Raw genomic sequence first — 24,588 nt, 5'->3', positions numbered from 1 at the left:
TAAAGTTAACATTTACAAAGTTTGATATCGAAACAGCCTGTACATATTTTCAAGAAATATATACATTTCTTATTGTATATCTATTACGTTATCTTCTCATCTTCCTAAAAACACTTTTCTCGTTACATTTAGAAGAAACGTGACCACCAATTAATATATAAATACCATCAATTACCATTGGTTGATGCTGCCTTCGTAAATACGCTTTTTGTCAAATTTCAAAACAAATTCATCCTCCGTCCGTGTCCGTCATCCGTCTTGATTCGTCAAACGCGAACAAATCCAAGATTTCCAAGAATTTGTGGGTTATCGGATTAAATAAAAATAAATACATGATAGAATACTAACCTAAATTATTAATAGATATCCAACCAAATGGAGCTTGAGGATGGCTTTGACGATATCTTGGCAGAAATCAGTGAACCAGCGGCTCCTAAGCAACCGAAACTGGATGAGCCAAGTAAGTTTTACTTTTGTAAAGATACAACACTAAAACTAATAACAATGGTGGTGTGATGGTGTCGTATAAAAACGCTTTTTCTATTTTATAAAAATAAGTTTCGTTCTTTGTCAGGTACATCAGAAGGAGCATCAAAACCAGCATCTTCTAAGACTCATTGTGTATTAGTAAATCAAAAGCAGGTTAGTCTATCATCGTGATAAGCTGTAAAAACTTACATGCACAAGGTATTTGCTAAAATACATATCCCAACAAAAACATAATTGTAAAATGAGAGCCAGGTTCAATATTAAGAATGTGTCGTTGTTGACTTGCAGACAAAATAATTGAGATCTATATGGGTGCCAAGTTCTGTGATGTGTAGAAAATCCTGAATTATAAAGGATTTGACTTGGCTAGTTTTACCAACAAACCAAATTATAGAAAAGTAACATCTAGACAAATGTAATAGCCTATACGTAAAAATGTTGAATGATTTTTAAACATTAATTTATCAATAACTGTTTGAGCTATGTTTATGAAATTTTGTATTTTAGACTAATGTTAACAATGGACACAGTGTTTAACGAATTAGGCTTAAAGACCCTTACAACTTCAAAACGCATAACTAATCATCCTCCAATTTAGTTCTCAACAACATCCCAATTCAGCAGCTTGAAAGTTAAGTATTTAGGCAGCTTAATTACCAGGGACTCCAGGTACATACCAGACAGAAAAAGTAGTGGTTGTGACTCGTGTTGTATCAAAAAGTCAAAGAGCTGGCACAGGATAGGGAAAACTGGAAGATACTCCACCGACAAAATAATAACTCTTAAGTTAATGATGATGACTGTTTTATGGCCATCTTAAATATATAAACTTACTTGGTGTTTTTTTTATAGCGTGGCAACCCCCTATTAAAGTTTGTGACCAGTGTCCCATGGGAATATGATGATATCATTCCAGATTATGAGATCGGTAAAACTATTTGTGTGCTATTTCTCTCAGTGAGATACCACAATCTGAACCCTGACTATATAACCAATAGATTAAAGGAATTAGGAAAGAAATATGAACTGAGAGTTCTTTTAGTTCAGGTAAGGGAGTTAATTACTATACATCGGGGTTTTTGGTGCAGTATGATTTCGTGTAAGTATGTATGTGTTGTGTTGTGTATGTGTGTGGTGTATGTATTTTGTTTGTTGTAAAATAATTACCAAACTATGAATTAAAAATAGGTAGTAAGGGTTTTACAGTTTTTACCTATTTTTTGGCTAGTGTAAAACATTCCTGCAACAAAAACCCTGGTGTAAATTACTTATAGTGCTGCAGAAAGTACATATATGAAACATTTATTCCTGTGAAAGCAATTTAATAGTACAGTAAAACCCAGTTATACATAAAAATGTTTTAAGTGGGAAAGTGTATCATGTTATCTCAGTTATCTGTGAAAACTTTAAAATGTGATCATATAAAAGTGGGTTTTACTGCAATAAATAAAATAATTTGACAGCTTACTGCTGCACTATGGTCATCTCTACAGACTATGGACTCATCATTACTACAGATTAAACTATGTTTCAGGTTGACCTTAAAGATCCTCATGCTGCATTAAAGAATTTAACGAGGGTATGTCTCCTAACTGATATGACTCTTATGCTGGCATGGAGCTCCGAGGAAGCTGCTAAAATCATTGAGAACTACAAAATATATGAGAACAAACCACCTGATCGGATCATGGAGAAGATTGAGAATGATCCACACCAGAAGGTAATTAATGAATAAACTTTTACCTTTCTATTGTAATTGATGGCAGGAATCTAAATGGTGATTTATGAAATTACTATATGCATAAGTAAGTAGGTAAATTGTCTTTCTTGTAAGAATCTGTTTTGTCTAAAACATCATGTTTATTTCAGATCATTAATGCATTGTCTTCAGTAAAACCAGTCAACAAAACAGATGCCATGACATTACTAACAACATTTGGTACTCTAGCAAACCTAATCAAAGCAACTGAGAGTAGGCTGGCTGAATGCCCTGGATTCGGGGCTACTAAAGCAAAAAAGCTTTACAAAGCATTGCATCAACCTTTCTTAAAAAAGGGCAGTGTCATTATCGATGAATTTTCAGGAGACATTAGTATTGAAGATATTGAGAAAATTGAAGATGAAGCTAAGGTTCCTGAAAGTTGATGTATGTATTGTATTGTAATTGCTTTACTAAACTACTAAGGTGATAAGTATAATAAATTATATTTAAATGTAAACTTGTTATTACTTATGGGCACAAATTGGATAGAAATATTTCATTATTTATTTATTCCATAATAGGTACATTTTGGTTGAAATTATGTTTACATATGTTAAATGGTCAATACAATCCTCAATACATGAATCAGTAATATTGAAAATTCTGTAATATAAAAAACACTACATACATATTAGGTCAAAATTATAAAAACTCAGCATTATCTTTCAGGAGCTACTTAAATTACAAAACGTGGTTATAGATTTCCAAGAGCCCTTTAAAGAAAGCGTAGACCGTAGGAGCAGGGCTTAACAGGTTGTCTAGGAAGAGTGGTTGGTTTGGGGCATGAGTTGCGGCGTAAAGCAGATTATAGGCCAGCGTGCCGTTGAAGGTTCGCGAAAACATCGGCGGTGGCAGCTCCGAGCCGCACAGCGTGTTCAGCGCAGACAACTGCAACAGGCACGATTTAAACTCGGCCAACGCATGTAGTAGTGCCTGGTCCAGGAGTGCGAAGTCGCGGTCGGGAACTTTCAGGTAATATTCCTTCATTACAGCAGCTGCAACCCTGCATTCAGCCGGAGTGGCATCGAAGCTGTCCATTGTGGAGTTAAAGATTAGCTTCCTGTCGAAAGGCTTCGCAAGATTGTTGTTATTTGGTTTGTCGTCGATCAGGTCGAGCATGACGTAAGTAAGTAACACGGCGGCGGGCAGAGCGGTGGGCGCCGAGGGCCTGTGCCGCGAGTAGTATGCCAGCGCTAACATCACCAGCCGCGCCGGCTCTGGCGCTAGCTCGAGGTGCCGCAGGCTTTCTAGGTGAAGCGTCGAGCGCGCAAAGTGCTCTAAAAGCCCCAGCGGTCGTACCGAGTCCCACCCGTTCTCAAACACGCACACCTCCGCGTCGTAAGCCGGTCTCGATATGTTATGTGTTCTAGCTATCTCCATTGTCTTTTTGTCCTCATCTGACACATTAGTTTCATAAATTAATGTAAACCCCTCGTTTTTAAAGTCCGTCAGCAAGTCGTAAGCATAGTAAATAATATTCAGAGATAAAAGTATAGGGTTATCAAATCCAGGAATGGGGCCAGCTCCATAGTAAACTTGAGAGCGATAGAGGTTTATGTAGTTAATATGGACTTGTCCGGAGGCGACACCTTTAGCGAACCAGCGCGGGTCGGCGAGCGCAACGCGTGCTGCGCGGGGCTCCATCATACACGCCGCCCCAAACCCGCCACTCTCGCGCCGCCCTGTAAGTTGCCGCGCATTTGCTTCTTCTTCAATAAAGATCTTCTTGTCTTCAGCAGATATGAACTTGAAAATAGTTTTCATAACTGTTTCCCTATTGTATAAAGAGAGATACTTTATTAAATGCTTATTGCAATGGTAAGGAATGAGAGGTGCTCTCAAGTGTGTTAAAAAGTCCATGAAAATATCTCCTGGAATATTTCGTTCATTTCGCAATGCTATGAAAATTGCCAGTTTTTCCTCTGTCAAACGATGGTTCGCAAGAAAATCGGCCAGTAAGAAATAACCACAGTCAATGTAATTCTGGCGTGTATCAAATTTAAGGGTTGTACTTGGTATATACTTAAGTCCCGAGAAGCAGAATTCAATGTCGCGACTTATTACCGGACAGTTCAAATGTTGAGCCAGTTCGATTACATCCCTTTTGCTTTCATACTCACAGACAAAATATTTGAAGCCCATTTCGTCTAATATTTCTTTATAAATTTCCTTCATGAACACGGGTTGAGTGGGCCACTTATTATTGTTATATGTTAATCTCTTTTCCATGTTTTCATGGCCTCCTTTAAACAAAAAATAGCATTTAACCTTAGCCTTCTGGAACATGCCGAGGTATTGTCTGAGGTAGCGTGCGTAGCCGTCGCCTTCGATCCCGCAAGCGGTAGACAAGCCTGACTGCTCGTAGGTTTTGTAAAAGAAATTTTGGCCATCTACCACGACGGGAGTATCATGCAACGCGAAAGTCGTCAACTCGTTTGATTCTACAAACGAGGCAAATGACTTTATCAACATTTTGGTAAGTATCTGAAACAGGATGGGAAGTTTCGTCAATGGATTTTATTGTGTTGTGCTTGTGATTTTAGAAAATGTAAAAACACATTTACTATTATTTAACTGAGTACCTAAAGAAATACACTGTAGTTACGGATTTACTCTTGTACAATATCAATTTGGAAGATTCTTAAATTCCATAAGAGTTCAAACCAGACTGGGAATATCGGTGTTAGTACTATACCTAGTCTGTATCTTTAGGTATTTAAAAGAATGTAAACAAACCACAATTAGGTATTTTATTGGGCAAGAAGCGCGAACGATTAGGAACAGATCCAGGCAGTTTTCTATTTGGTTTAACCAAAGATAGATATAACTCCGTAATAGATGGATACAGTCTAAGGAAAAAACGTGCCTCGAAAATCAAGAAAATTTGATTCTCGTTCAGAGGGCGCTACTAGTTTTGGCCTACAGTCGTATAGATGGCGTTGACGGCTTCGTTTGTTATTTAACATATCAGTGAAAGAACATGGGTCAAAATCATAAAAATAATTAATGCAAATAAAAAAATCATTTATCTATATTTAAATACATTCTATCGTATTTTTATAAATCTTCATTTTTAGTTTTAAAGTGTGTTGACAGATGGCAGTGAATTTACTGGGGTTACAAAATTTACTATGACAGTACCGCTCTAGTATAAGTTACTCTATGGTTTAACCAACCAAATAGAAAACTGATAAATGTTTAAGTACCCGAAAGTGTAAAAACACATTGTTTACGTTTAACTACGTTAAGATACAGACTATAAATAATATATATCATCAAAATGATTTAGTTAGGTAAGGGATTTATGATAATTAATTTATTATGATATCTTCATTTTAAAAGGAGCGATATTTACAAAATAAAAAAATGTTATTGTTTAAAAGCTTATCTGATCTCAATCCTTTAAGATCTTAAATGCTATGAATGACTATTCCGCCCGCGACTTCGTCTGCGTGGGATGATGATGATGATTGATTAAAAATATCCTATGTCCTTCCTCAGGCCTAAATGCTGATAGCGACCCTGCGGCACCCCACCTAAGACGGAGTCGGCACTCGTTGGTGGTTTTAGACTGTAGTCCTCCTTCCTCCACTGGTTAGTCCGTCATCCCCCCTGGTTCCCCCGGACCGGTGGCATGCGTAAACGCGTTTCCCCAAGTTAAAAAAAGGCCTACAACTATTTCCATACAAAATTTCATCTAAATTGGTTCAGCGGTTTAAACGTGCAGAAGAGGTAACCGACAGACAGACAGTTACTTTCGCATTTATAATATTAGTAGGGATATACAGAGAAGTAATCTTTATATATCACCCAAAACATAGACCTTGTTATTTGGATTTTTAATGCCCACCTGATGGATGAAAAAAATATGAAAAATCTGCGATCATACTTACTTTTTTAGAATAGGTCTCTCTATTTTGGTTTCGCACTGTTCACTTGAGTTCTTCAAAATTATTAATATATTTTTTTTATTTCTTCTTTTTCACATACCTATATTTTTACGTGCAAGCACTATATATCTGTCGTAGGTACAACAAGATGAAACAGACCAAGCAATAGCTATGCTGTGCATGCAATAAAGGGCATCTTATGTGTATGTATTATATATATTCGTTGTCAACTTATTCGTACTGCGCAGATAGTTGCGTTCCAATTTGTGTTACAGCTAATGCTGTATTAAGCTGTGCCCGCGTCTCCGCCTGTGTGCAGTTTGATCTGTCATTTCTTTCTTTAGGGATTTTACACCCGGAGTTTTATCAAAATCGGTTTAGCCGTGAAAAGGAAATACCAGACGCAGACTTTCGTATGTCTTACTGTTCTCCTTTGACTTGTCGCATTTATCAACCAATTCTGGTGAAACTTTACAAGTTGGTTCATTACTTTTTTGTCGATACACTTTTAGATTTTATTCAAAATGGCGGATTTGGACTCGCGAGTACCGCATGGTACCGCTTATCTCAGGCGGTTAGTAAAGAAGTTACGCGATGTTTTTCTAGAAATCTACTGGAAGAGTAGCTGTGTTTGGGCACTATAACAAATTTACATAAGTATTGCTTACCATTTTTACTTACATACAAGTCAGCTTCATGCAGCCAAGCCTTAAACTAGTCCATAGCTGACCATATTAACTTCTTAGTTCTTGCCAACCGCCTTAGTTAACTGGTAGACTTAGTATCAGTTTGGTTAATACCTCTCTTTTCGGCAGTCCAGTAAAAAAGCTTTCGAAGATTATAATAAGTACCTACGTTCCCTTCTTCAGTAGTCTGCTACAAATACCCGCATTGACTTATACTCAGAGCCACAAAAAGGTGTTCTCCCTCGCATACCCACGATGTTCCCTGAATCATCTGTTCAGATGTACAAGACCTCATGAGGTAGGTATATACCTAAATCGCCAGAACAGCCTTTGAGGCATTATCATTAACATAGCTATATGTGGCGTCCTATGCTGAGAATTTCCCTACGAACTATAATTAGAATAAATTTAGATACCTACAAGATAAATCGCCCATCTAAATTTCTTCGTAAGAAGTTACTTTTTATTTTAGTGTTCCGTTCCGTGTTCCGTACTCGGAAGGGCGACGAACGGAACGCTATTACCATCCTCCGCTGTCCGTCCGTCAATCAGCAGATTGTACGTAGACACTGTAAACTCAGTTTCAAATTCCTATGAAAATAATATATGAGTCAGCGCAGAGTTACTTATACCACAGTCTATAAAACAATACCTATATACAATCATTCGACGAAGCCGTTAAGACAGGGCAATCGTGTGGGGTGCGCGTACCCGAGCTGCATACATTCGCCATTGTTAGTAGCTCGGTACACGTCAAAGTCGTCGGTCCACTGTATACTTTTTACATAATTGTTTTTACCCTGGTTATACCCCATCGCTTCGCTTAGACGGGCGGGACGGGAATTTTCGTAATGCAAGTGCAAAAGTGGAACGCACCGATATTATAACCGGGGAACTAAAGAGTCTATGGGTGTTGTTGTAGAGTTTTTAGTCTATGGCAGGGGAATGAAAGAACTCGTTCATACAGTATACTTAGTAATTTCTTCGATTTCTGATATGATAAAGAGCTAATTATGATACATTATCGTAATCAGTAACAATGAGGATATAATAAGATAGAGCGGTACTGTCATAGTAAATTTTGTAACCACTGTAAATTCACTGCTATCTATCGACATACTTTAAAACTAAAAATGAAGACTTATAAAAATACGTTAAAATGTATTTAAATATGGATAAATGATTTTTTTAATTTCATTAATTATTTTTATATGATTTTGACCCATGTTATTTAACTGGTATGCGTTAAAATTATAAATAACAAACGAAACAGTCAACGCCCTCTATACGAGACTAGGCCAAAACTATTGGCGCCATCTGATCGAGAATCAAATTTTCGTGATTTTCGAGGCACGTTTTTTCCTTAGACTGTATCCATCTATTACGGAGTTATATTTATCTTTGTCAGTAATCAGTAATTTATTGCTTTCATAGGTACAATAAGGTCTTAAATTAAAATGGTGATCTAGCTATGAACCCTGTAAGGGCACTGCAAATTGAGCACGTAACTTAATATTAATACTATAATATTACATAACATATTCTATATATATAAATTTAACATCATGAGAGGGGGGAGGCCTTTGCCCAGCATTGGGACACAATAGGCTCACACATGAACTCAACATACTCAACATATGCATAACATACTCGTATGCGTGTTGCATCTGAAACAAAATTAAATAACAACTACCCTTTATTAACGTTGCGTTGTTATTATTACTCCTCATAGAACATTGGATTGTTCAGTTATAACATATTTTACTTAATAATTTATAGTTCTTCTCTCAGTGATGTACAGTGAGGTTCGAAATTTCATGGATAAATTATGAATGAATTCCATAGGTTAGGTGGGTACCTAACCAAACGAAGAAAAAGAGAGATGCAAGACATATTACAGAGAACAAATTGTTTATAACACCTGTATTCATTACCTGTAATGCACACTGATGAATAAATGATTCTAATTGATGTTTCATGTCAAATCCGTAGAAGTTAAGTCGTCAATAGTGACTGCGCGTGTGCGCCGTGAGCTTGGGATGTGAGCTTTTAACAATAAATACTAGTGTGGTTAGGTATAGGTACCTACCGAATCCAGATATCGAGAATAATACAGCGTACCTTAATTAAACCTTAAGACGCAGACCTTAAGGTGTAACGTAGCTTGTTACGCCTGTTAAGAAACTAGGAGCAATATAATATTAATTACACATCGCGCATATAGCGGAAATAGGAATATAAACTTCATTGGTTTCATGTTGCAGGTACGATATCTACTATACGATAGCTACAATATAGTTCACAAAACACCTTGTTGCTACATCACAAATCATTCGTCGATTACGCAGTGATATCAATATCAGGCGATATTGATATCACTGCGTAATTGATTCTACATGCTGTTGACGATAAAATAGTAAAATACTGTGTCGGCCGTTTATGTAAATATTTGAGTTTCTTCTTCTGAGGCCGTCGCCGTTCGCTATTGCGCTATAATGGGTTCAGCCACGTCCAGTTTATCTATAGAGTGTGACTCTCGAATTGAGATAGGCAAATCCGACTTGGTGTATTTTGCTGAGGACCACTGAGCTGCTAGCGGGGTGCACCAGTACCGTGTGGTGTGGTGGTAGTCACCTGAAAGAGCGTAGAGGTGTTTTAATCCGAAGTTAAAACACGGTTACCTAAAGCAAAAATCATTAAACTTGCAGAATACGAAAGCTTGTGTCCTCGCGTTTCGTACAAATTGTTAAGTCAGTAAATTTATATCCCTTCTGGTCGACTAAACATCATTCCTCCCTATAGTACCGCGGAGCCTATACCAATTTTTTGGAAATTTTAACTGAATACGGCGGATCATCGCAGACGTGATAGAAATCAAAGCGGAAATATTTCTTGAGACAAGAGTTGACAGATTTTAGGAACTGCGGCGTCTCCTCTGTCACTGTTTAACGTCGTTCCACAATATTCTAACAGATGGCGTTAGCATTTCCTACATCGCGCTCACGGAGTTCCGAATGACAGTTACTATAAATACAACTGCTAACTAACTCATTGGACTCCGGTCCCCAGGCATAACAACCGCCTGGGGAGAGTACTCTCTATTATACGCCTCTTTACCTTTTCCCCAGAACTGAGAAAATTCCGTCAGATTAGACAAAACCATAATTCAAACTCAAACTCAAACATATTTATTGCTCATAGTATTACAAGTTACAAGAATACAGACCCTATAAGGGCACAGCAATTTATTTTTATACATACTTAATATACTTATACTTAAAATTAATCTTATTAATTACATTGCAAAAAAAAAATAACATTTTACTTTTTTCGGGAAGTATCATCGAAAAACTCCTGCAGAGAGTAATAACTTTTATCTAATAAGTATTTAAATAAGGTGGTTTCAAATGATTTGGGGTTTTCTATTGATTTTATGCTTGTGGAATTTTGTTATATATTTTAATGCACATGTGAGGTCTAGAGTGATATAATGTTAGGTTGGATGTGGGTATCGCGAGGTTGTTATATTGTCGGAGGTTTATCGGCTTTGTGTGTCGTTCTTTGGCTTGTAAAAAAAAATGGCTATTAGCTTTTGCAAACTTGCAAAAAAAATTTTGCAAACTTACACACTTCAAAGATATAGCAGGCTATTGTCAAGATTCCTAGTTCCTCTCTCTGAATTCTGTCGCGACTCGGGCCTACGTCAGCCAGGTACGCGTTTCACAGCGCATATAGGTACCTATCACTTAAAGAAAATCGCTCATTCGATGTGTCCTACAAGCAACAAAACACAACTCTCTTCCCGCTGACCAGTCCGCGAATTGGCACCGCGACGCGCACACGCACTCGTCGCTTCGAGTGAAAACATTAGAAATCGTGAAAATGTTCAAACTCCTTTGTGTTTCAATCGTAAGTACGAGTATATAATAGTTATCTACGCGTAAGTGATAGGTAAATAAGTAGAAATCTAAATTGGTACTTTTTTAGTTGATTTTCCAGAAAATGAACGGACAAAGCGGTATACATTTCAACCGGTCATGTTTAAAGTGGAAAGGGATTATGAAGCCTTAATTTATACACCTACTTATACATCTGAGTCGGTGAAAAACGTGAAAAATGTTTTCTATAATTATTTATTGGGGCATATTAAAAAAAAATGTTTTAACCTCATAAACCATTTTACAAACGTAAAACTTATACCTAAATATATCCAATCTTTACATTAATAAATTACATTTAAATTAACTTCAAACTAAATTAAACTAAACTAAACAAAGACCTACACCTAAGAACTTAGTCAAACAACTCGTCCCGCGACCGTCCAGACGCAAAGATGCCCATCGCGCTCGCCGCGTTTCCACGCTAGCCCGCGATAGACAGCCTCTGCACCAGAAATGACCCGGAACGAGGGTCATGACCTCTCTCCCTCAAACGCTGCCCCAACTCGCTCAAGGTTTAACCTCGGCACACCAACACCCGGACGTCTCCACTGCTAAAGGGACAAAATTATAATTATTATCTCGTCAGCAGCGCCGAGTACTTATCGCGCGAGCCATATTTAGATACCTACATGAAATATAATTTCGATTTCAGTGTAATTTTATCGCAGAGCGCACGAACGTTTCATGTGTGAGAGCGCGATCTGCTAGCGACTTTCAAATAAAATTGTTATGACATTTCAGGTCACTGAATTCGCCACATGGGCTCAAACAACGTAAGATAAGAGTACAGATGTAGTGCATAATTATTTTCCATCGTATTTTCACGGAAACGTACGTACGTGTCTTTCTATTTCAGTCATGTCTCTGTACAAAAAGTACTGACGTTGGTCGTTGACTGAAGTAGCATGACAAATACGAAGGTTTCCAAGAAAATACGATAGAAAACAATTATGCATTACATCCGTAGGCACTACAGTTATTAGAAAATATTCAACCAGAAACGTCACGTTTGCCATTATTACAGCACAGGGTTTTTCAATGGCGATCACTTACACTGGGGGCCTAGCAGGGCCTAGCCAAGAGTCCAAGACCCAGACAATCGAACATTGACAAGTTTCGATTGGTGTTTTTATTTTATTTTATTTATTTGGAAAGCAAACAGAAATAAGTGAGCAGTAGATGAGTTTACAAATACACACTAAGGACATTCACTTATTTCCTTAACAGCTCTCACTAAAACATGTAATAGGAATATACTACACTTAAACTACTCTTAGGGTACTAAATACAGTTATTAATTTACTAACACTAGGTGCTAAGCTCATCGAACAGAATTATGATTACTACGGCCTCATTCTCACGAGCGCTTTTTCAACGCGCGTTAAAAAAGCGTTTGAATGACATAAATGGAAACCTGTGTATTTATTCACACTATGCTGATCTCGGGTTTCATATGGTTTAAATGGATCTTGAGATCAAGATCCATTAAAGGTTATTAAGCTAAGCTAAATGCTCGGCTATGGTTAAGCTGGTCAAAATAAAAATGTCGAAGAGCTAGATTACAATTTAATAATTTGCTATGGTTTTGATATGACTTTAACGATAATTGTGTTGTGTAGACGGTTTCTTGTATTAAAACTTTTTTCAGGTAACGGTGTGCCTTCAGCTTACGAGCGGGGGCGTTATGAAGCGTAAGTAAATATTATTATTTACTTAATCAGACTTTTAGATGACATATTTATCCCTGGAAACATTGTCCAAGATATAATTCGTAACGTAAGCCATGTGTGAAACTGTGGCTCCCGCTTACTAGACATTGACAACTTCAGTCATGTTAAATTAATAAATACTTAGCAGTTAAATTATGTAGTAATGAAAAATCACCTTTAAGTATATCTTGGCAAGCGAGCGGTAATCGGTTTTTGTACTGTTACCTAATTGACACAATTTTGCCCGTGGTTGTATGGACTTGGTTGGTGTACCAGACTATTATAGTCTGCATCTTCTCAAATGATTTTTCCGCCTAAAACGGTTTAGAGGAACATAGTTGGGTGAGTAAAAGCCACCGTTGTCGGGTTAACTTAAACTGATTTATTACAACAATAATCAACTGTTTTTATACATCCTAATCTACGGCGGTACAGACCTTATCTTAACTAAATCAGCGCGTGCTCAAACCTATACTAAGTTATCGACACGCGCCAATAATATTTTGCTGACCGCCATAGTACTCCCCCCTTTTAAAAAAAATAAATAAATTAGTTGATGGGGCGGCTGTCGCGGTGAGAGTGAACGCTGCTGGCGGCAGGGGCGAGCGCTGGCGGTGGCGGCGAGTGATGCTAAACTTAGCAGAACTGCTGTGTGTCTGCTCGCGGTTTCGGTTCCCGTCGGAGGAAGAACTTCGCTTGAAGGAGCTTGCCGGCGGAATGGTGGCTTCTGAGCGTCACGGTCGTTATATAGTTGCTCTACCTAATTCCGAAACCGCACCGCACGCCCCGATTTCGTGACATACGTGCACATATGCCGCGCGTCTGCGCTATCAGCATGATCAGCATCTGGACCGGCTAGCAAGAATGCGGGCTTAAGACGATCAATAGACACGTACGATTCTTTTCCGCCTTTTTGAATGCAGAAAACCTTATCTGTTCTCGACACTACTAGGTACGGCCCTTCGTACGGCGGAGTCAAGCTCGGGCGGAGAATATCGCACCTCACAAACACGTGCGAACAGCGTCCCAGTTCAGGATGAACAAAAATCTTTTGACTAGTACACCGGCGCGTTGGTACCGCTGCATACATTGAAATATTGCTCCGAATCCTTCTTACAAGCTCGTCGTAGGTCTCTGAACTCTCCCCGCCCGTGAAAAAATCTCCAGGAAGCTTAACTGGCGCACCGTATAACATCTCCGTTGCACTAAACCCCGTGTCGTCCCGAACAGCACTCCTTATTCCCATCAGCACCGAAGGCAACTCCCGGACCCAATCCCGAGAGCCCCTAGCCATAGAACTTCGCTCCTTGGTCAGCTTTGCAATAACCATGTTGTACTTATATTCATCTCCCTGTTTCTGTGGTGCCACGATTGCTTCAAATTGAGTGAACCACAACCGTGGAAGGTCCCTCCAAAACTCTGGAATGCGGGACATCACTGACGATGCTGCAATTTCCGACACGTCGGCATTAGCGCTGCCCGGAGATATGATCTGATTCAGTGGAGACATAATGACGCAGCAGCAGTGTTACGAAGTCACACGTAGAGAGATAAACTTGTTATTCTCACCAGTAAGTATTGAAATTTGCAGCCTTACTTCACTTGCCGTGTTCAATCGTCCAACAATAGCGTGGCCATCTTGTTCTTCAGTCGGGGTCACCACTTTAGAGGAACATAGTTGGGTGAGTAAAAGCCACCGTTGTCGGGTTAACTTAAACTGATTTATTACAACAATAATCAACTGTTTTTATACATCCTAATCTACGGCGGTACAGACCTTATCTTAACTAAATCAGCGCGTGCTCAAACCTATACTAAGTTATCGACACGCGCCAATAATATTTTGCTGACCGCCATAAACGGTATTGTTCCTTTTGTGCGAGCGGTCGGCCATTGTGTGCCATTGAGTCTGAGCGCGTGCTACGGCGCGTGCCATTGTCAGACACAATGGCACACAATGGCCGACCGCTCACAAAAAAGGAACAATGGCGTTTGTTTAATAGATTACCGTCTTAGGCGTAAAAATTATTTGAGAAGATGCAGACTATATTATAGTTAGTGATAAGAGGCCGTCTACGTTAAGATTGCCGACCGACTTGGCATATGTCATACCTGCACTCGACGTGTAAACTTACCTGTAGTTGACTCTGTTCACTCACCCCTTAATTTTTAAAACTTTACAAATCTCAATTAATTTATAATTTATATCTTTCTTACACATACATATTATAAGTCTAAATGACAGATTAAAACGAACGATTAATTGCTATTGAGGATTGTAGCGAGTTTACTATATTCTAGGTATATATTTTTTCCAGCTGATGACTCCATCAAATACCCTGGGCCTACTAAGGATATGCACGGCGTTCCGGACGAGTGCAAGGACCAGAATTTCTGCACAATAAAGCCGCCGGACTACCCTCAAGAACATTTTGATAAGATGTTCAAGGGAACAGTAAGTACCTATAGGGGAGTGGGTCACAGTAAATCACTTTTTTTTAAGAGTTGTAGTTGCGCCATTTTAACTTCAAATTGTATCGAGTATCAATCGAACTCAAACCTTATTACGAAAAAAACTGTAAGGAAGGCTAGTAATAATAATAATATAAAATTTATTTATAAGTGGAGAATTATTCACTGTTACCCATGTGTGGCTTTGATTTATAATTGAATTGTAATTGCCATTTGCCAATATTTCATAAATCAACTCAAGGCAAAAAATATTTAAAGGAACAAAAATCGGCTTTTATTAATCTGTTATTATTATTAATAAAATAGTAAGGCAACACTAGCTTAGGTAAGCGACACTGAAAGATATACCAATTTTTGTAAGTGACTATACCTTGGGCCTTGTTTATAGTCCGTCCGTTTTTCTAAGATCAAGTACCTACGCCATAGTAAATGTATGGCGAACTTGATCTTAGAAATCGGACCGGCTATACCACTATTTAACATTTAAAGGTTAAAAGTATTTGACCAGTGCTTACCTAAGTACTGTTTATTAAAATGTATAAAACAGTAATCGTACACCCATTTTAGATTGAGATTCCAATCCTCAGAGCAGTCAGAGCTCGCATTGTATTGAGATTATTGTCTGCAAATGGTCACGAAATCGTATAATTTAAATTAACATAAACAAGTTCTTATAGTGTTCTGTTTACAAGAAATATATGAAGTACCTAAATAATAATAAACAATTATTAGGATTACCTACTGCTAGGTACCTATTCACATAAATTGTATTTTTTCCTTATTTGGAAACAAAATGTGCAGAATTTGGCAATACCTATGAAATAACGGTGGTCGAGTTAGTTTCTTCACAGCTTGTGACATCGTAAGGGTCACTAGACTTATATTGACCGGGGTATGGACCGTGATTACCTTTTTTATTCCTTTTTTATCCCGGTCAATATAAGTCTAGTGACACTAACCGTGAATCATTCAAAACTGTTATCGTAAGGGTCGTAAAAAATAAGTTTTTAAGGATCTTACAGGGCTTAATTACGAGTTTAGTCGAAGGCAAAATATCGACCCAGACAAATGGCTCAAAAATATGTGAACACGACTTTATTGTCTAAGGTGTAAGAGCGTACACATACTTTTGAAACTTTGAGAATGTATATTTATACCCTTGACTGTACCTATAAGTTATAACTTAATTTCGTCTGTAAACGTGTTTCGTGTGTAACAGTATTAGTTAAATCACGATTTTGGTATACATTTTATTCTCGTGTCACTCGTGTGGTAGAATTCTAAAAATATAGTCTAAATACATAGGTTACATATGACATTTGAGTCGAGTATCCTGAGTTCATGCTTCACCTATTAATGTTATTATCGTGCCGTGTATTTATTTTTTACCCGCCGGCGGAACGGAGAGTCGGAGACGGTGTATGTGATTATGCAAGGTTAAGCTACTAATACATATCGTCGCTGGAAAGCAATAACGCTGTAACCCGCTCTACAATTGTATTGCGGGTTACAGCATTATTGCTTTCCAGTGACTATGTATATTAAATCTTCCTCATCATTCTCAAAAGGAATCGACCGACTGTGGTAAAGTTATTTTAGTGATTTGTAATTCACCAGAAATGGTTTTTAGAAAGGTTTTAACTCGCTTTATGTAAGGCCGGATAATTTCATTTTAGAGTTTTTATTTTTATTTAGGGTTAAATATGTTATTTATTGTTATTTACAGAAGCTAGGAAAGCTCCCGAACCTGGTGTTGAACAACAGCAACGTAGAATTCCCCAACAGACAGGGCGGGCCTGGCGATGAGGACGATTGCAGGACCACTGTCACGGTGAGAATAGTACATTGTGCAACTGGGGCGTAAGGTAAATATTGCAAACGTGAGTTATAGACTCGAGTTTGCAATATCATTATGCCCCGAGTTACACACAATTAATGTTTTTCATCACACTTGCGATACGAAAATAAAGTATAAAGACAAAAAACTGTTAATTATAACACTAGAAACTTCATAACTCCCTAGGGAAAATGCTTTTTCTATAATAGAAGGCTTGACATAAGGATTGCGATAATTTCGATACAGATGTAGTGCACTATTGTTTTCCATCGTATTTTCTCGGAAACGTTCGTATTTGTCATGCTATTTCCGTCAACCTCAGAACTTTTTCTACCGAGATTGACTGAAATAGCAAGTCACGTTCGTATGTTTCCGTAAAAATACGATGTAAAAAAAATGTATCGTCTCATTTACGCGCTACGGACAGTCTGCAAGAACGTATGTTTTTTACGTACACATCATTTACATAATTCCTGTTTACATATAATTATTAATGTTTTCGAGCGGGTATGGGTATTGCACTTTGCACTTTTGTGTACGAGTATGTAAACACTTTTTTACTGGCGCAGCACCGCAGCATCATAACAGTCGGTCGGTGTTTAAAAAACCGGCCAAGTGCAAGTCGGACTCGCGCATGAAGGGTTCCATACCATTACGCAAAAACTGCAAAAAAATCACGTTTGGCGTATGGGAGCCCCACTTTAATATTTACTTTATTCTGTGTTTAGTATTAGGCAACAGAAATACATAATCTGTGTAAATTTCAACTGTCTAGCTATCACGGTTCATGAGATACAGCCTGATGACAGACGGACAGACAGACATACAGCGGAGTCTTAGTACCGTTTTTACCCTGTGGGTAAGGAACCCTAAAAAGGAAGATTGTAAATTAACGCAACGCTCTGATGTATGTCTGTGCATTTTTCAACGTGCAAGTAGAACTTCATTGTCGTTTTTAAAACAAAAATGCCCTTTGTCAATGTTACTGACACCGTTGTTATAATATGACACATATAGGTACCTACAAACACCACCCAAGCGAAAATAACTTTAGCTATAGATAAACGTCTAAGGATGGGCGTATTTTGCGTAACCGTTTCGTTGTTCAGTTTAATTAAACGTAAAACAGTTTGTCTAGAATGGAAAACGGTTGTTATAAAACAGTGACATAATTATTACGACCACAAAGTCTCAAACACAAGGTGTAGTGACATTCAGTGCCAATGTAGAGATAGTATACGGGACATTTTTTAAGCAGAATGGGCCAATTTTATCGAAGAAAACATTTTGAAGACACCAGACTAATCCAAAAAAGGCTTAAATAGTTCCGCCCGTCTCTTGGTTGTTTCTCCTAATTATAGGGGTTACGTTGCCAAAATGGTCACCTTTAGTAACAGGGATAGCTCATAAGTACTCGTATTACTTATGGTTTTCTGTAAGGGAATTTATTGACAATATAGGTAGGTATAACTGACACTGTTATTTGAAATCGTTTTTTAAATGAAAAGAAACGGTTGCGTTTTTTTTTTTGCGAGAATGTTGATGTTAGGTACACATCTCTATTAACGTACATTGCTATTAAAGTTAACTAGGTATAGCATAATAATGGATACAGAGACCCGAGCGGACGCAAGGTCGTCTAAAGGGTAAACTTAGCACATCGTTATTATTAAAATTTTATTGAGAACTTATTATTGAGTTTTTTTTTATACTACGTCGGTGGCAAACAAGCATACGGCCCGCCTGATATTAAGCAGTCTCCGAAGCCTATGTACGCCTGCAACTCCAGAGGAGTTACATGCGCATTGCCGACCCTAACACTCCTCTCCCTCGAGCTCTGGCAACCTTACTCACCGGCAGGAACACAACACTATTAGTAGGGTCTAGTGTTATTTGGCTGCGGTTTTCTGTAAGGTGGAGGTACCTCCCCAGTTGGGCTCTGCTCTAGATCTGGAATGACATCCGCTGTCCTGTGCCCTACCACACAAAGCGAGATGTCATTCACAGTGCCCATACCTCTCTTTTGGACGTAGTTTAAGAACATACCCGGGTCCCAGGTTATTTACTTATTTACAGAAATTCATACATAGTTGCTTAGAGTCTATAAAAATGATATATGTATGTAGTTGAGGAAATAATTAGCACCGTTTCGTCATAGGTACTATACCTACACGCGTTGAGCATATTATATTCCTTCCACTATACCTATTCCCCCACTGCCCCGTTTATCGTTTTACTTCAATGTGCGTGACTATGGACCGCTTTAGTAGGTAAAGTAAAATAGATAGTAAGAATATTTGAACATTTTGAACCCACCAAAGTTTACATTTTCGGATTTTTTTAAATTTTTCCACCAAATGTGACAGGGTGGATACCTTTTTTCTTGTAAATATTGGCAAAATGAAGATTATTATTTGCCAAATTATTGTCCGGGTGTTAGTTAATTAAGTACATAGGTATGGGCGTGTTTATACAGAGTGCATTGCAAAATCATTCCACATCGTACATTTCCACGACACGACGTCGCATCGTGTAATTGTGTTTTGGTCCGAACGCCTGTTAATGTAGGTACAACTCCTGCACACGTGACATGGACAACGTAATATTTGTCTCACTGAGTTAGTTTATTTCGTAAACAGTCACCCCCGATATGGATTGTAAGGTTAAACGTTGCGGTTTGATGTTAACAACCTGTATTTTCTTGTTACAGTACGAACCGTTATACAAGGTGCGCACTAAACGCGGGGACTGGCGAACCGTCGTTCAGGCAGAACAAGAAAACTACGTACAGAAAGTGCGTTTGGAGACATGCCTGTGAGTATATTCCTGCAGGTTTTATGGAGAAAGTGTTATAAAATGTAAGTTGCAAAGCATGCAAAGGGTGTCACATTGGATGTTGCATGGCACTTTGATCATCTAGTAGACGGATCGTTTTAGTAGACGGCGTACGAGCCCAATTCCAAATAAAAACCGCAAATCGATGTACGGTTTAGCCATTTGGCACACTTATGCGTAGAGTTCAAAACAAAATTTTTGACCCGCAGTTCTTAAAAAAAATCCCTTAGGAGGGGGGAGTGCTGAATCATATTTTTTTTTGTATCGGAAAAAAATAGATTATATTTTTTTCAGAAACCTACCGCGTGTGGTATGCCATGAAGGCTTTTTGAGGCGATTTTAAAAATATACCACGCACACATTTCAGCCATTTTTTTTATAAAAACAAAAATAATTTTCAAAACATACCAAGTTCCTCCAGCTCCTCCAGATACGATACGGTTGATTTGATTTTTTTTGTACAATATACCACTAATGATAACTCGTATACAATATGTATATCATCAATAATTTCATTCGTTTTTTTTTTTCAATATTACGAAGTGACACAGTTCTCCTTAAGTACCTATTTTACGAGACTTATGGAACTGTACTGCGGATACGGTACATATTAATCATAAAATCATAGTCAGCAATCAGCTATAACTCATAAAAGCAATCTGTCGCCAGTAATTCCGTGTAAGTGCAGAAAAAAAATTCTATTCCCCAGAAAACCACAAAGCAAATGCTTCACCCGTTTCGGCGAGATCCCAGGCATCGAGACCTACTGTCGCCAGAACTACAACGACTGGGAGTTAGTCGTATCAGACGGAAAAGGCGGCACGGAAACCGTCACAACCAGCCTACCTGTCTGCTGCTCTTGCCACTACAAGTCCGTGGACCTCGCCTCCAGGTTCGGGAAACCGAAAGAACAGAAAACACTAATAGGAGGGTGAAAAATCTTCGTTTTTACGTTGAGTTAACTATTTTATGTAAAAGTAGGACAAGAATGATGCTGAGTCCAGTTTGATTAAAATTGTTTATAATTTTCGCCTTGAATGATGGTCCCTCTATGACAATTCCTTCAATTCTTTTTTATTTGGGCTTACCTATTTTAAGAAATAATTGAAGAAACATGTTTTTACCGTATTTTATAACTTAAATGTTACTATACCCCCCTCTTAAATGTCTCTAAAATGGATTAACCGTTTGATTGCAATTTGTAAATGATATGTGATAGGTACGAGTAGAAAGTACACCAGAGATTGTTTGTTGATAGGTCACCAGTGTGCTACTACAACTTTTGTATCGGATTTTATATTGTAAATTTAATGTCATTCGACCATTTAATTATCAGGGTAACCTCACATATGCCTACATACAATGAGGCCAATAGGTAATTACAAAAAGTATGACTCGGTCTTTCGGCCATAATACCATGGCTTTAATACCTACCGTTATTTTTGTGTTAGATGCGTAACGTTATTTGTTATAACGTTAAATATTGAAATAATTTTGTGATAAGTTGCTATTTGACGTAGGTACCTACCTAGATACTTAAACCTGCTTAAGACTCACCACAAGGGAGCTTGATTCATCGCATAAGCAATTATAATACCTACGTTTGCCATACATTCAAATTCAAATTTAAGCTACATGTAATTTAAGGATTTTTAAAGTTTTTGCGTATTTATTTATTATGTCATAGTTTACTTTACGCACGGGCTCACACGAGAGGACGCCCAGGATCGCGCAAAGTGGAGAAAGGCTAGTAGGAAAGCGGACCCTGGCAAAGGCCGGGATAGCGCTAGGTAGAAGAAGAAGAAGAGTTTACTTTACGCACTGGCATGTGTCGCTTAACTTCAAACTCGGGTAAATCCATTCCACCTTCTCACATGTTATCACAAACAATTGACATAATAGAAGTGCATAGTATTGACTTTTGCCACGAGAGTTGGTCCAATTATACGCGTCTAATTTTTTCAGTTATCTGTGATTCAGAATTTAATTGTGTGTCATGGAAATATTATATCATTATGTATGTATTATGTATGATGACTACTCATTTTTCTTGTATTATATCATTAATAACTTTTGATTGCGAAAATCTCATATGTAATCAAGTAATCAATAGATTAGTGGTAGTGGTATTTTATAAGTATGGACTCACGATCTCAATACCTAACGTAACATTATAAACATATTCGGTCCTCGTCCTGCCCACCATACTTAGTTTTGCCATTGAAATTTAAACCAAATTATTTGGAAAAAAGAGTTGATTTTCCTTTGTTTCACGTTTTAAATAAAAAAATTAGTTTTCAATGTAACCTCAACCTGTCCAGGCTTTTCATTCATAACTTGCAAAAAACCGGACAAGTGCGATTCGGACTCTCCCACAGAGGGTTCCGTACAAATTTTAATATGTAGTATTTGTTGTTATAGCGGCATCATCTGTGAAAATTTCAGACACACAGACGGACAGTGGAGTCTTAGTAATAGGGTCCCGTTTTTACCCTTTGGGTACGGAATCTTAAAATGGAATATGTCCTTTAGGAATCACAATGGGCAGGACGAAGATATAAAAATTATCGCCAAGTAGGTATGATTAATTTACCTAGTATAGTTATTATTTCTTAAGTCACGATAAAATTATAAAACTCAACATGTATTTATTATTTTGTATAATGACTAGTCATAACATAAAATAATCTTACGAAAAATTTCGACAAATAAATTATCTCAGTTTTAAAATATTTTTTTATTTGGTATTTGTTTAAAGTTTCCTCTTTACCTTGATATTATCCTGCCTATTTCTGTGCCATATTTGTGTTCTATGTCTTTCTACAATAAAGAGTTTATACATACATACATTATCATCTTATGATTGTTACTTAGCTCTCTACATTATGTATGTATCTACAGGCAGCCGGGCTAGCACATGATTGGCGCGAGAGTATCTCGCCGCGACATAGACTACCCGTCCCTCTTTAATTCATACAGTTAGTAAAAGACGGGTAGTCTATCTCGCGGCGAGATACTGTCGCGCCAATCATGTGCTTGGCCTACTGATACATGTAAACAATATGTGGGTACACACTACTAAATAGAAGATATACATAATAATTATATACATAGTATGAGTATGAGTATGAGTACATCGATTGACATGTCACTGTTTCTTGACAACATACGATGTCAATCGATGTATATAATTATATTATGTATATCTTCTATTTATAGTGTGTGTTCCCACAAATATAATATACCTAGTTATGCAAATTTCAATCTTATGCCACAGATATACGTTGCAAATTGACTTAGTGATTTTGTGTACCTACATGTGATTTAGTGATTTTGCAATGAGCATGCAAGTGCATCGAGGAAAAACTGCATCATTTTCCATTCGGAAAACACGAACTTGCATATAAAACTATTTTAACCAAAACAGGAAAACTGCGTTCACACAGTGTAACATTATTTATTATGATATACCAATAAAATAAAAAAAGACGTTTCCCTGAGCCACAAGGCGAAAAATCTCCTTATATGATCATGTTTTTCTAAGAGGCGTTAATATTCGTAGACGTGAAAAAAATATATGTAGTTCTTGACTATATTACCTTTAATATCATAGCTTCCGATACACGAATTATGACGCTTCGCTCGATACAATTAATTCCCAAAGTAACCTCTAACTCGGACTTTTAATCCAACTTTACTCGGTTATTTATTATGTAATACTATAAATAAAAAGAGAAGAAAAAACAATCTTAACTTAAATAGTCATTTCATAGCTTTCGAATTTCGATATTGTAAGGTAACGTTTTTAAAATAAATAAAAATCAACAAAATTCGATCAAAATTGACACTTGGCGCGCATGATCTTTCCCGTTCCTTTTTGCGAAATGTGACAGTGACAGCGGCAAACCGATGGAACGGCCTTAAGCAGGCGTTTAGTTTCTTTATCCCATAGCCCAGTATTTAGTACATTGCTTTTACCAAATAGCTTAAGCACATTTTAAATTTCATCGACTCTCAATAGTTTTACCTCTTACATTTCATTAAATTTTCGAAAGGGTCTCTACGTGTTGGCTTTGGCTTTGCGCACGCCTCCCAAATGTTCGGGACTACATTGAGAACCAAGAGGTACCTATAATATTATGAGTCTCGAAATTTAACGGTTTCCCAGGAATATCTACCTAAGTACCTACCTAATAATCGTGAGTTGCGGAAATTTTTAAGCGGAAGTTTATTGTAACAACAATAGTACGGGAACATCTTAATTCTATTCATATTAAATTCAAATAAAACAAAACAAAATCATAATTGTAGGTTAGGTACTGGTTTAGCGGATGGGAAGTTCATGTTCATTACTGTATTGTTTATTAGGATTCCATAGTCAACCAGGAACCATTATAGTTTCGCCATGCCCGTGCAGATGCAATTTGGCATGGATAGGTAAATGTCAATGATGGATGAATATTTCTTGCGCTTTTACCCTATGGTATATATTTTCGGATATATATAATCGCTCTGAAAGAAAGACTATGGGTCTATAGCAAACATGATCGGTTAAGCCGTTTTTGAGTTATCGGAAAATGCCTTTTCCCGGCCTCTGCAATAATGAACTATGAAAATCGACGGTCGTCGATTCTGGTTTAATCGCCTACCTACTCTGCCTACTGATATAAATTATAATTGACTCCTAAAGTGTGTACCTACTTGTAGTTAGCATAAGTTAGGCATGTATGAAACGAGTTTCAGTTGATATCGAATTCGCAAACTTTCTCGCAAACTGGTCGAGGACTGCCGGCTTAAGGCCAATTTCTAATCCAACCCAACATCCTAATGCACACCTCAGATTATTCTAAATTCCAAATTATTTATTTGATTTTATTTTGATTAGCAAGTAGTATTTAGGTAAAATTGAATAAACAAGGTTTTACTCCATAATTAAGTATTTACTATTTAAAATGGGGTATTTAGTA

General features: G+C 37.5%; 3 protein-coding genes across 3 annotated transcripts; 2 read left to right on the top strand and 1 right to left on the bottom strand.

The window, feature by feature from the left end:
- The first annotated feature begins 241 nt into the window (after window positions 1-241).
- Window positions 242-2,708, top strand: LOC134743320 (DNA excision repair protein ERCC-1). Its single transcript, XM_063676714.1, has 5 exons — window positions 242-460; window positions 575-642; window positions 1,342-1,536; window positions 2,024-2,209; window positions 2,359-2,708. Exons 1-5 carry the CDS (start codon window positions 376-378, stop codon window positions 2,632-2,634), a joined length of 810 nt encoding a protein of 269 aa, XP_063532784.1. The 5' UTR covers window positions 242-375; the 3' UTR covers window positions 2,635-2,708.
- Window positions 2,709-2,910: 202 nt separating this feature from the next.
- LOC134743319 (protein asteroid homolog 1-like) lies at window positions 2,911-6,278 on the bottom strand. Its single transcript, XM_063676713.1, has 2 exons — window positions 6,145-6,278; window positions 2,911-4,735 (listed from the first exon to the last, which is right to left on the bottom strand). Exon 2 carries the CDS (start codon window positions 4,721-4,723, stop codon window positions 2,933-2,935), a length of 1,791 nt encoding a protein of 596 aa, XP_063532783.1. The 5' UTR covers window positions 4,724-4,735; window positions 6,145-6,278; the 3' UTR covers window positions 2,911-2,932.
- A 4,329-nt stretch (window positions 6,279-10,607) lies between these two features.
- LOC134743522 (uncharacterized) lies at window positions 10,608-22,335 on the top strand. Its single transcript, XM_063677012.1, has 6 exons — window positions 10,608-10,736; window positions 12,417-12,459; window positions 14,796-14,932; window positions 16,676-16,780; window positions 19,497-19,600; window positions 20,331-22,335. Exons 1-6 carry the CDS (start codon window positions 10,710-10,712, stop codon window positions 20,554-20,556), a joined length of 642 nt encoding a protein of 213 aa, XP_063533082.1. The 5' UTR covers window positions 10,608-10,709; the 3' UTR covers window positions 20,557-22,335.
- Window positions 22,336-24,588: the final 2,253 nt, after the last annotated feature.

Source organism: Cydia strobilella, chromosome 8 (genome assembly GCF_947568885.1).
Source record: "Cydia strobilella chromosome 8, ilCydStro3.1, whole genome shotgun sequence".
Taxonomy (NCBI): Eukaryota; Metazoa; Arthropoda; class Insecta; order Lepidoptera; family Tortricidae; genus Cydia; species Cydia strobilella.
The sequence above is the reverse complement of the archived record's forward strand: the minus strand, read 5'-3'. Positions and strand labels throughout refer to the sequence as shown.

What these genes read in the sequence shown, in the direction of transcription:
- LOC134743522 (XM_063677012.1), top strand. Translation starts at nt 10,710, where the DNA reads ATGTTCAAACTCCTTTGTGTTTCAATC. An exon ending in GAGCGGGGGCGTTATGAAGC is followed by an intron (nt 12,460 to 14,795) that starts GTAAGTAAATAT and finishes TATTTTTTCCAG; the next exon opens with CTGATGACTCCATCAAATAC. An exon ending in ATTGCAGGACCACTGTCACG is followed by an intron (nt 16,781 to 19,496) that starts GTGAGAATAGTA and finishes TTCTTGTTACAG; the next exon opens with TACGAACCGTTATACAAGGT.
- LOC134743319 (XM_063676713.1), bottom strand. Translation starts at nt 4,723, where the DNA reads ATGTTGATAAAGTCATTTGCCTCGTTTGTAGAATCAAACGAGTTGACG.
- LOC134743320 (XM_063676714.1), top strand. Translation starts at nt 376, where the DNA reads ATGGAGCTTGAGGATGGCTTTGACGATATCTTGGCAGAAATCAGTGAA. An exon ending in ACCGAAACTGGATGAGCCAA is followed by an intron (nt 461 to 574) that starts GTAAGTTTTACT and finishes GTTCTTTGTCAG; the next exon opens with GTACATCAGAAGGAGCATCA. An exon ending in AGAATGATCCACACCAGAAG is followed by an intron (nt 2,210 to 2,358) that starts GTAATTAATGAA and finishes TGTTTATTTCAG; the next exon opens with ATCATTAATGCATTGTCTTC.